This window comes from Lissotriton helveticus, chromosome 4_1, assembly GCF_964261635.1.
Source record: "Lissotriton helveticus chromosome 4_1, aLisHel1.1, whole genome shotgun sequence".
NCBI classification, from domain to species: Eukaryota; Metazoa; Chordata; class Amphibia; order Caudata; family Salamandridae; genus Lissotriton; species Lissotriton helveticus.
The window spans coordinates 27839152-27851998 of record NC_136063.1 but is presented as its reverse complement, the minus strand read 5'-3'; the positions used below and the strand labels follow the sequence as shown (position 1 = coordinate 27851998).

General features: G+C 49.7%; 1 protein-coding gene across 1 annotated transcript in view; it reads left to right on the top strand.

Annotated features, from left to right (window-relative positions):
- The window catches only part of LOC144827829 (alanine aminotransferase 2-like), a 98696-nt gene that overhangs the window by 19410 nt on the left and 66439 nt on the right, over nucleotides 1–12847 (top strand). Inside the window, exon 3 of the mRNA XM_078685995.1 lies at nucleotides 12499–12742. Coding sequence (XP_078542121.1) covers nucleotides 12499–12742 — 244 coding nt within the window. The remainder of the gene's footprint in view (nucleotides 1–12498; nucleotides 12743–12847) is intronic.

Here is a 12847-nt window from a genome sequence, read left to right as displayed (position 1 = left end):
ACACTCATAAAAGCACACACATATAAAATTGCACATTTAAAAAACTCTAAACATACATTAACACTTGATTTCTGGATTAAAATACACAGTATAAACACATAAAATATTCACAAAAAAGTTAATATAAGCTTTCTCATAAGATACATGAGCTAAATGCAAGTTAAAAAACCGAATCGCCCACAATGTGGACCATAACCAAAGTTAAACAATCAAAAGTTATTACGTGCATTTAGCAGCATATTATAGCTAAAATTCATAATTATCTCCCTCCAAATATTTAGCATTGCAATTCATACGAGCATATAAGCAAGAAAACGAGATTCAAAGCCTATTCAGGGATAGGAACCTCCGCCTTATGGACCAGGCCCACCCCAGGTATTTTGCCGTTCCTATTACTATGGGCAATTCGGTCGAGGAACAAATAATTCTCAGCCCCTCGACACCACTTAAGACACCAAGGTTCCTGCAAACAGGTGCCAGCCACAGTTTTCTTGGATTTACATAGGCCTCACACAAGAATAGAAAATGTGCTATACTTTCATTGGGGGCGCCACATGTCGGGCAACACGAACTACTATTGGATCCCCAGTTAGACGTCAATGACCTCAGGGGGAGTGAACCTGCCCTTAGCTGGAAAAATAATTTCCTGTCTAGTGGAACAGTTAAAGTGTCCCAATACAGTTCTAATGCAGGTCTTGTTTTAATTTCCATAAACCTACCCGCCATAGATTCTGGGGTCGCACTCCTCCAAAACTTCTGGTCAATGTGATCCCAATATATAGCTTTTATAGTTGTTTTGCTAGGGAATACTTCCCCAGAGGGATTTTCCCACAGTTGGGATAGACCAAGCTCGGCAAGAACGTCCCTGAGCTTTTTTAGCCATGTAATTTTATGGAAAACATCTGATTTAACTAGGGCAGAAAACCCCTCGGCATAGTGTCTAATTTCTGGGGTCGTCCACAACCGTCTCCAGTAGAGGATAGGCCTTAAGCGGGCACGATCACTGAGCGATCTTCTTCCTAAATCCAGGCCTAGTGGTATTAGCGGGGTACTTTGGGGAAGACTAGTTATCCCTCTCAAAAACCTGTTCTCCGATCTTTGGAGCGTATCAAACCTCTCAAAGCCCCAGACTTCAGCTCCGTAAAGGGCTGCGCCTAAGGCTTTGGCGTCGTATACCATGAGAACAGGTTTAATGGGCCTGGTTTTAGATTTTGCTTGTTCTACTCGAAGCGCTCCCAAAATCTGCTGATGTTTCAAAACTGCCTTCTCAATATGTCTTGTCCAACCAAGTTTACTTGATATCTCCACCCCTAGGTAAGTAAAAACATTTACTACCTCTAGTCTAATACTGTTCAGAGATACTCTAGGTTGGACTTGACGCTTTTGCCCAAAGACCATCAGCTTAGTTTTGTTTACATTGACTTCAAGACCCCGTTCTTTACAAAACATATCGAATATATTCAAGGCTCGCTGGAGTCCTACCGGGGTTTTGGACACAATCAGGGTATCGTCGGCGAACATCAGGATCGGAACCCTGATGCCCGCCAGCGAAGCTGCGTCGACCCTCGCATCCAACATCCTATCGACAATACCATTGATGAACAAGGAGAACAACAAGGGTGCCATGGCACAACCCTGACGTACCCCCCGCTCAACGGGGAAATTGATGGAAGATTCCCCGTTCCTTCCCCACTGGACTTTAGCGAAGTTGCTTTCGTGGAGACGCATTATTAATGTAAGTAGTTCGAGTGGAACCCCTATGTTGCTCAAAACACCCCACAGCTTGCTCCTGGGCACCAGATCGAAGGCAGCCCTCAGATCTACAAATGCTACATAAAGGCTGCCTTCACCAAGGAGTACAGTCCCCCACCGTAGCATAGTGAAGCGAAAGATTTGGTCGACCGTGCTGGTTGCACGTCTAAATCCTGCCTGGTAGGGGGATAAGGCATTGTTTTCATCTACCCAGGACATAAGTTTGTCGACCACCATCTTACCCACCACTTTCTGGATAGTGGCCAGCAAACTTATGGGTCTATAATTTGCCGGTAGCGACCGATCGCCTTTCTTAAAGATCGGAATTATAATTGCCCCCTTCCAGACATCCGGGATTTTTGCCCCTTTTGCAAGGGCATTTACGAGCACAGTCGCATATTTTGCCCACCGAACCTTATCATGCTTGAAAATGTCTGAGGGAATTCCATCCAGCCCTGGAGCTTTCCCCCCCCGCAGTAATGAAATTACGAGTTCTGCATCTTTAGATGAGAATAGGTCTCCCTTGGAAAATACCACAGGGATTGGTTCAATGTCCGTTATATCCCTATTCTCCGCATACTGGGGTTGGAAATACTCAACCCATGAGGCTTCGTTAACATTATTATCGGGGTTGTTTGGCGTACCACCTCTGCCCCATTTCATAATTTTCCAAAAGAGTCTTGAGTCTTTTTGTCCAGAGGCCTCAAGTAACTCCTCCCAATATTCCTCGTCCCACAGCTTCTTAGTCTTACGAATATTCTCCTTATATTGTTTCCTAGCAGTACTAATCAAAGCCTTATCCCTGCTTTTGATTGCCCTGCCCAACTCCAATCTAGTTGCCCTGCACTGCTTATTAAACCACCTTGTCAATTTGATAGGTGGATTTCTATTTGCCTTAACAGATTTGATAAAATACGGTCTTATCAAAAGAAAGAATGCGTCGTGGATGTCTGCTATTAAAGAGGAACCCGGTGTTACAGGGTATACTGATTCCATGGCTGTAATAGCATTATCCACCCCCAGATTAATGTGCTCTATAGTGGCTAAATTGGCCAACACATTTGGCCATTTCACCCTTCTTGAATCGTTTGCTATAACAGGTACAATTTCGCTACCTGACACTAGGTCAACAGGTGCAGCCCTCCACCATGAGTGGGTAACACTGAGTGGGTTGTGATCACTTTCTATTCTCGCCACTATCTCCATATCACCCAGGCCACACCATAGCTCAAGACTACAAATGACATAGTCGATCCTACTCTTACTATGCCCATTGTCGAATGAGCAATTTCCTCCTAGGTCACTTTTTGTCCTGCCATTAAGGGCCCTCAAGCCATATTCCAGACATAACGAATTCAACAGCAGTACATCCTTGGTCCAGCGCTTTACTGGTGGTAGGTTTAGGGTTGGTACGCCCCATAAAGCATCCTCCTCTTGGCCTATAGGATGTTCAGTATTTTCCAAAGGCTCGAAAGTCCTATTCAGGTCACCTGCCACAACCACTCTATTACCAAGAGAATTGGATTCAAGGGAGGTTGATAGAACATCGAGGGTGGGGGAATTCCCAGCACTTATCCCCCTAGCGTAAATGTTATAGATATCTATCACACCGCCCTGTCCTAGTGTAAACCTCAGTAATTGTATATCCTTACAGCCTAGATCAATAACTTTTATTTTAACTTGGGAATTCTGCTTGACCCAGGCTGTTAAGCCTCCCGCAGGCCTGCCCCTAGGACCCCGAGTTGCTGGTATACAGAAATTTAAATAACCTGGCAGGTAGATTGGATCACAAGCCCATGTTTCCTGGAATAGGCACATTTCAAACCCATTAACAAAATCTAACCAATCTTGAGACAACAATCTGGAGGCCAAACCTGCTATGTTCCATGAAAAGAACCTCCCCGCAGTATCGTCTTTGCCTGTCCCCCTTTCGGTAACTACCATGACCGGTGAATTAGTCAAGATCTCACAGTCACCGCCCTCTCCCATAGCAATATTTACACATTTGGCCACATTGACGTCATTTGTACCCAAATAGAAATGCGGACCAGAATCACCTCCCCAACCGTCCTGACAGTCCCTATTGCCCCCCCTCATACTTCCACAATCCCTATCTGGGACCTCTTCTACTAAATTACACATTGCATCCCCCTTAGATAACAAAGTTGACTCCACAACAATTTCCCTGTCCATTTGGACAACTGAGTCAAAGAGTTCAACTGAATTCCGTCAGCATCCCCATCTCATGTACCCTGCTCCACCATCAAAGTTATAAACCTGGTTATAACCATCATGTGAACGCAAGAAGGGGGCAGGGAAAGAGCTGGCCTCTACCCAAGGAGGCAGACTAGTTCTCAGTGACTCATTCCCCCCCGGATAAGATGACAAAGATCTAGGATAGAAAAAGGTCAAATCCACAACGCCAATCCCACCAATGCTAATATTCCATCCAGGTTTCGTGATTAACCCTACTACCCTTGGGTCTTGGAAGTTAATTATAATACACTCACCCCCCTGCTTTTTCAGAGTGTTCCCAATCCAATTGACCCTTCTAACCCCAATGATCAGGCCGTCCACATCTCCTGGCAGGGGTCTATTGACCCGCAGCCAATGCATGGCTTTATTTTTTAACATATCATATGTTTCCCTTTGGCCATCCGGTAGGGGTGGGACGTTAGTGAGAATGGCCACATATGGATAAGAATCAGGGGTAACTTGAACCGGGGGAATCCGAATTAAAGGTTTATTAACATATGGTTTTGGTGGGCAGCGTTCTGGGGCAACAAGACTCAAGGGAGCACTATTTCCCACAACCATACTAGCATTATTTCCACCGGCTGCGGGGTTACCATTCCTTACATAACCGCCCCTGTTTACTGTCAGAGAGACAGGCGGCCCATTTAATCCATCAACATTCTTACCTAGATTTTTATCTGTATCTATCAGTGTACCCTGGTCACGGTCCATAGTAGATGGTAAAAGTGAACTCTTTTTGTTAGCCGCGGGGGCATCCTTAGTACTATTGGCCGTTGCGCTGATACAGCTGGTGTTAGTTCGCCCAGAGCAACTATTGTTTACAGGAGGTAGGGGTACTGCTATATTTTTTTTGTTCTGTCCCTGTTTCTGCTGAGTAGGTGCCCCACTCACAATTGGGGGAATCAATTCGGCCACCGTGACACCTAAATCCTGCTCGGCTAGCTTATTTTTTAGCCCATTCTCTCCCAATTTATTATGGGACTTAATTAGTGATTTTACTGAAAAAAAATTATCTAAGCTAGCCTGCTCAAGATGATCTAATTGTTTTGCTAACTTCTCAAGTCTAGTCTCAAGGGGATTTAAGAGGGAGCGTATTAGTTTTTCCAGATCCAATAAATATTCCGGATGAAGCCTCATTTGCCCAGGGGCTGCTATGGTAATGGGGTTTATTTCTATTACTGATGGTGCCGGAATCATTGGGTTTTCTGCGTCTATTAGGACAACCAATTCCTCCCCCATTGTTACCCCACTAGGATTTTCGGCTGGGACATTAGTTATAGGTGTTTTAATGGCCAGCTTCCTGACCTTCCTTGCTGGATTGGGGACTAAGGATTTTTTTATGGTTGTGGCCCTCTTCCTCTTTGAGCATGTTTTGGGCTTAATAGCATGTGCTTGAACACCTGCTTTTGGTATGGCGTTTTGCCCTCTTAGTGCTATGTTAGAACCATTTAAATGCTCTGATGATAAGGTGGTAACCACTGTGTCTACAGGAGAGGTACCCAGTGGCTCATTAGATACAGATATATCATACAGTGTATCTTGTGTGAGTGGCAGTACTGTAGAAGATAGCGGGGTGACCAATGCAGGGAAACTTTGACCTATGTGTTTGTCGAGGGGATTTTTCATCAGCTCGATCGATAGCCTTCGCCCGGCGCGTCTTTCCGCCAGGGCAATCTCCCTATCGATATCTTGGGGCAGACGTTTGAAATACGAGTCTAGGGGCCCCATGACCGCCGTATCAGCCTCACCCATGGAGGTCTGTAAGGCAGAAGTATTTAAGGTGTTCGCCATAGTGCACACCCCCCAGCTATCCTCAAGTGATTAAATGATCCTAGTGAACACTGGACGAATAAATTATACCCAAACACGAGTCTGTAGATATTAAGGGGGTGGCCCAGCCCGGCCTCCTGCGGCCCCGGACGGCCACAGACGGTCCCGCCCTTGTCCCGGGCTTCTCCCGCGCTGCGGGAGTGTAATTAGTTAATATAGGACTTGCACACAAGAGGTGGAAGGGGTGGGAGGGGTCGGGGAGAGCGGCCCAGGTGATGCTGCTCCGGGCTGGCGCTCACTCCTGGGAGATGAAGTCCCTCAGGGAGCAGGCGCGCTCGCTCGCAGCCCCGTTGCAAACTTCCCTCAGCTGTCCCTTTAAAACTCCAGGCGGCAACACGAACACTCCAACGATGCGGGACCCGCGGAGCGGGTTCCGCGAGAGGTAGGCAGAAAGGCTGGAAGGCTGGTAGGCTGCAAAGTACTCAGTCCCAATCAGTAAGCAAAATGCTAAAAATACATAAAGACGTCCCGCTCTCAATCCCAGCAGATGCGGCTTAAGAGTGCTCGGTGGAAGGGTGGGAGGGGTCGGGGAGAGCGGCCCAGGTGATGCTGCTCCGGGCTGGCGCTCACTCCTGGGAGATGAAGTCCCTCAGGGAGCAGGCGCGCTCGCTCGCAGCCCCGTTGCAAACTTCCCTCAGCTGTCCCTTTAAAACTCCAGGCGGCAACACGAACACTCCAACGATGCGGGACCCGCGGAGCGGGTTCCGCGAGAGGTAGGCTGGAAGGCTGGTAGGCTGCAAAGTACTCAGTCCCAATCAGTAAGCAAAATGCTAAAAATACATAAAGACGTCCCGCTCTCAATCCCAGCAGATGCGGCTTAAGAGTGCTCGGTGGAAGGGTGGGAGGGGTCGGGGAGAGCGGCCCAGGTGATGCTGCTCCGGGCTGGCGCTCACTCCTGGGAGATGAAGTCCCTCAGGGAGCAGGCGCGCTCGCTCGCAGCCCCGTTGCAAACTTCCCTCAGCTGTCCCTTTAAAACTCCAGGCGGCAACACGAACACTCCAACGATGCGGGACCCGCGGAGCGGGTTCCGCGAGAGGTAGGCAGAAAGGCTGGAAGGCTGGTAGGCTGCAAAGTACTCAGTCCCAATCAGTAAGCAAAATGCTAAAAATACATAAAGACGTCCCGCTCTCAATCCCAGCAGATGCGGCTTAAGAGTGCTCGGTGGAAGGGTGGGAGGGGTCGGGGAGAGCGGCCCAGGTGATGCTGCTCCGGGCTGGCGCTCACTCCTGGGAGATGAAGTCCCTCAGGGAGCAGGCGCGCTCGCTCGCAGCCCCGTTGCAAACTTCCCTCAGCTGTCCCTTTAAAACTCCAGGCGGCAACACGAACACTCCAACGATGCGGGACCCACCCATCATCCACCCAACCATCCACCCACCCACCATCCACCCACCCACTCATCCATCCTTTCACGCACCTACCATCCAATCCACTGATCCATCCTTTCACCCACCTACCATCCACTCATCCATCCATCCATCCTTTCACCCACCCACTCATCATCCACCCATCCTTTCACCCACCCACTCATCATCCATCCATCCATCCATCCTTTCACTCACCCATCATCCATCCATCCATCCGTCCTTCCCTTCATCATCCATCCATCCGTCCTTTCACCCACCCCCTCATCATCCATCCATCCATCCTTCCCCTCATCATCCATCCATCCTTCCCCCCCTCATCATCCATCCATCCATCCTTCCCCTCATCATCCATCCTTCCCCTCATCATCCATCCATCCATCCTTCCCCTCATCATCCATCCTTTCCCTCATCATCCATCCATCCTTCCTTTCACCCACCCATCCATCCATCCTTCCCCTCCATCCATCCCCTCATCCATCCATACTTCAACTCATCCATCTATCCATCCTTCCCCTCATCCATCCATCCCCTCATCCATCCATTCTTCCCCCATCCATCCATCCTTCCCCTCATCCATCCATCCTTCCCCTCATCCATCCATCCTTCCCCTCATCCATCCTTCCTTTCATCCATCATCCATCCTTCCCCTCACCCATCCATCCATCCCATCCATGTATCCTTCCCCTCATCCATCCATCCTTCTCCTCATCATCCATTCTTCCCCTCATCCATCTTTCCCCTCATCCATCATACAGCTACCCTTCCACCCATACATCCGGCTATTTACATTTTCTCTCCATCCTTCCCCTCACTCATCAATCCATCCATCCTCTCTCATTATCCATTTATTCAATCTTTCATTCATCCATTCACCCTTTCACTAATTCATCCAGCCATTCACCCATCCCTTCACTTACTTACTCGCCCACCTTTCCATATTAATTTTGAGCTGAGCCCTTTTGAGAAGAGGCCCATCAAGAACTTCACCCTCGCTGCAGGGGCCGTTCCAGGACTGGGACAGAAGCCACCCAGGGCGGAGACAGGATCCACCACAGGGGGGGACAAGAGCCATCACAGGCAGGGGGCGGAGACAGGATCCACCACAGGGGGGGGACAAGAGCCATCACAGGCGGGGTGGACTGGAGCCACAACATGGGGGGATAGGAGCCATCACAGGCGGGGGTGGACTGGAGCCACAACATGGGGGGACAAGAGCCATCACAGGCGGGGGTGGACTGGAGCCACAACATGGGGGGACAGGATCCACCACAGGGGGGGACAAGAGCCATCACAGGCAGGGGTGGACTGGAGCCACAACATGGGGGGACAGGATCCACCACAGGGGGGGACAAGAGCCATCACAGGCAGCGGTGGACTGGAGCCACAACATGGGGGGACAGGATCCACCACAGGGGGGGACAAGAGCCATCACAGGCGGGGGTGGACTGGAGCCACAATATGGGGGGATAGGAGCCATCACAGGCGGGGGTGGACTGGAGCCACAGCATGGGGGGACAAGAGCCATCACAGGCGGGGGTGGACTGGAGCCACAACATGGGGGGACAGGATCCACCACAGGGGGGGACAAGAGCCATCACAGGCGGGGGTGGACTGGAGCCACAACATGGGGGGATAGGAGCCATCACAGGCGGGGGTGGACTGGAGCCACAACATGGGGGGACAAGAGCCATCACAGGCGGGGGTGGACTGGAGCCACAACATGGGGGGACAGGATCCACCACAGGGGGGGACAAGAGCCATCACAAGCAGGGGTGGACTGGAGCCACAACATGGGGGGACAGGATCCACCACAGGGGGGGACAAGAGCCATCACAGGCAGGGGTGGACTGGAGCCACAACATGGGGGGACAGGAGCCATCACAGGCGGTGGTGGACTGGAGCCACAACATGAGGGGACAAGAGCCATCACAGGCGGGGGTGGACTGGAGCCACAACATGGGGGGACAGGATCCACCACAGGGGGGGACAAGAGCCATCACAGGCGGGGGTGGACTGGAGCCACAACATGGGGGGATAGGAGCCATCACAGGCGGGGGTGGACTGGAGCCACAACATGGGGGGACAAGAGCCATCACAGGCGGGGGTGGACTGGAGCCACAACATGGGGGGACAGGATCCACCACAGGGGGGGACAAGAGCCATCACAAGCAGGGGTGGACTGGAGCCACAACATGGGGGGACAGGATCCACCACAGGGGGGGACAAGAGCCATCACAGGCAGGGGTGGACTGGAGCCACAACATGGGGGGACAGGAGCCATCACAGGCGGTGGTGGACTGGAGCCACAACATGAGGGGACAAGAGCCATCACAGGCGGGGGTGGACTGGAGCCACAACATGGGGGGACAGGAGCCATCACAGGCGGGGGGTGGACTGGAGCCATCACTGAGGGGAGGGCAGGAGCCATCACAGGAGAGGGAACAGGATCCACCAGAGTGGGCACAGGGATGGGCATGCAGTATTCTAGTATCATCTTGGGCTCCTCGCCCCCTCCTGCACAAGACAACGAGAAGACAGGCTAAGCTCTCTGTCCAAAATGCCATCCCCCACTGTGATGTACAGTACTTACAGGAGATACTCTAAGAGAACTGATTGAACTGATTGTCCTCCATACTTTGTTAATCAGTGTGGGTGCGATTGTGCCATTTCTTTATTGTATTACATTATAGACTGCATGTTTGAAGAACCGAGGTTTGCTTACAATTTAGTGACAGTGATTAAGCTCGGTGAAGAGAAGCACATGCTGCCTTGGTGTAATCAGGGGTATAATCTGGCCGAGTCTAGGATGTTTGGGGCCCTCGGTAGAAATGGAATGTGTGAGCCCCCCTCTAAATAGCAGAGACATGATGCATTCAGGGCTGTTTGCATGTGAATAGATGTCGCTGCTCCTGAACCTGCAGCCCCTCCCTCTCAGTCACCTTCGAAGCACCTCTTAACAGGTCATCAAGGGCTGGAGGTGTGAGGGTTGCCATCCCGCTGTGCCTCTCCAATGCTGCTAAGTATCTGAGGAGCTTTGGTGCAGCATCTGAGTGAAGAAGGGAGGTGGGTGCAAGCTGTGCCGGCTTTAGGGTGGGGCAACCGGTGCCCTGTTAAAATGACGGACAAAAGGCACCTGTTAAAGAATCCTTCACGGACAAACGGCCGAAATTACGGACTGTCCGTGAAATTTACGGACGGTTGGTCACCCTACTGTGGAACCCATCCTGGCTTTCCCTGTGAGGTGTCCACTCCTGGGCACCCCCAAGGTGGAGGCCAGGCATCCTTAGCGTTGTGGGGGCCATTGTGGAGATTAAGCAAGCTATTGCCCAGAGTTGCAGAGTGGGACTCCATGATTTGAATAGGCACCAAGGCGAGAATTATCAGGTTCGTGGAATTTTTGAGTCCAAGACCCGCCGAGGCGGGGAATTGAACCCTGGTCCCGGGCCAGACCTCTGCATCAGGGTCTGCCGCTCTAACCATTGAGCCACACTTCTCCCCAAGTTCATAGTTCGACAAAATGTACATTACACAGATATAGGTACAAAGGAGCACTACAAGTACATGGTTCAACAGAATATACATCATACAGAAACAGTTATTATATGTATCCTATACACAGAACAAAGCATAATATCAAACAATTAACATCCAGTATGTTATTAAATTGTAATATCATTATTCCCAGTACATGGAATTGCAATGTACATCATCCAAAACAAGTTACACCACTAGTTGTGACAAGATGTCAATGTCACAATGTGTAATCAGAAGATGAACAGCTGGCTACTTTGGAGCATCCAAAATACAATGTTGAAATCTAATCTAACAGAAACAGAATATCATACTTAAGACTCAGCTTGTTATAACAGAGTGACACTCCTCCCTAGAGTTAAGACCCAGATTGATACTATTACAGCGAAGCATCCAGCGACATGCAGGCTTACTCAAAATATTGGCAATACTGCCACCTCGTTCAGGGATTTTTACCACTTCGATAACTTGCCAGCGCATATCTCTGGGGGCATGATTAAGCTGTAAATAGTGTGCCACCAGGGGACCATTTTCTGTTTGGCAACGTATTCTGCTTTTATGTTGCCCAAGTCGTGTCTTGATCTTTTGGGTCGTTTGATCGATATAAATCAGGTCACAGGGACACCAAATTGCGTATACAACGTTAGACGTGTTGTAATTTTTAAAAATTGCGCAGATCATGTTTAATGTTGCCGTGCACAAACTGTTTCGTGTTCATACTGGACACACACATGAGGCAGCCGCCACACTTGTAGTGTCCCACAATTTTGTTTAAACCCCACATCGATGTTAAGTTTGGACTATCAAACTGAGGCAAAGCTGCTCGGACCAAATGGTCACAAAGATTTTTGCCACGTTTGAAAGAAAACAATGGCAACTCTTGCGTAATCCCTGTAGCCACAACTAACGGCCAGTGTTTCTTGATGATCCCTGAAATTTGGTTACTGCGAGTACCAAATGTAGTCACACATGGTATGCGGGTCATTGGTTTCCTAGTTTTGGGAATCAGCAGTAGATCACGGTGATTATACCATGCTCGTTTCATAGAGCGCTTGATCAGTTTGCGTGGATAGCCACGTTGCTGTAATTTTTTGGATAGGGTCTCTGCCTTACGAAAGTAGTTGTCTTTACAAAAAACAATTTCTACGAATACATAGAAATTGTCCGAAGGGAAGCCCATCCCTCAGCCCTCTCGGATGATTACTAGAGTACTCTAAAAGAGTATTGAGGGCAGTGGGTTTAGTAAACAATCTAGTGGACAGCGTCCCTTCGTGTGGAAAAATGGTCAGATCCAAAAAGTCCACATGACTATTACTTGAATTGGAAGTAAATTTAAGATCATTGGAACATGAATTAAGCCAAATCAAAACCTGTCTAAAGAGTCCTCAGTCCCAGTCCAAATGAAAAAAATGTCATCAAAATAGCGTCGCCAATGGATGACACATGAGATGTCATGGACTGTATACCCAAGCACGTCACAGAAATGACGGAAGAGGTGTGGCTCCGCGGCTAGGGCGACTGAGTCCGCAATCTGGGGATCACAGTTCGATCCCCTGCACTGGCGGCAGATTATCCCAGCACCATTTGACTCTGGGCAATAGCTTGCTTAATCTTCCCGACGGCCCCCAGAGACCCTTATGGGTGATTGTGCGCTTTACAAATGTGGATTGTTATATTATTATTATTACATCCTCAAAAATGAAAGGCATGCAGAGCAGTAGAGGGCTAAGGCTCACACCATCTCTTCTTGTTTCTCTGGCTTTAGACAATGCTGAAGCTGCTGGTAGCCGGCCAGGGCAAGTCCAAGACTGGAGTCCTGATCCCCATCCCTCAGTACCCGCTGTACTCTGCAACCCTGGCAGAGCTGGATGCCGTGCAGGTGAACTGCTACCTGGAAGAGGAGAACTGCTGGGCCTTGAACTTCCCAGAGCTGAGAAAGGAGCTGAATGAGGCCAGGAAACACTGTGATCCGAAGGTTCTGTGCATCATCAACCCGGGGAACCCAACAGGTAGAGGGCCCAGTGTGCATGAACTGTGGGAACCGCACAGGTATAGGGCCCAGTGTGCATGAACTAAGGGAACTCCACAGGTAAGGGGCCCGGTGTTCATGAACT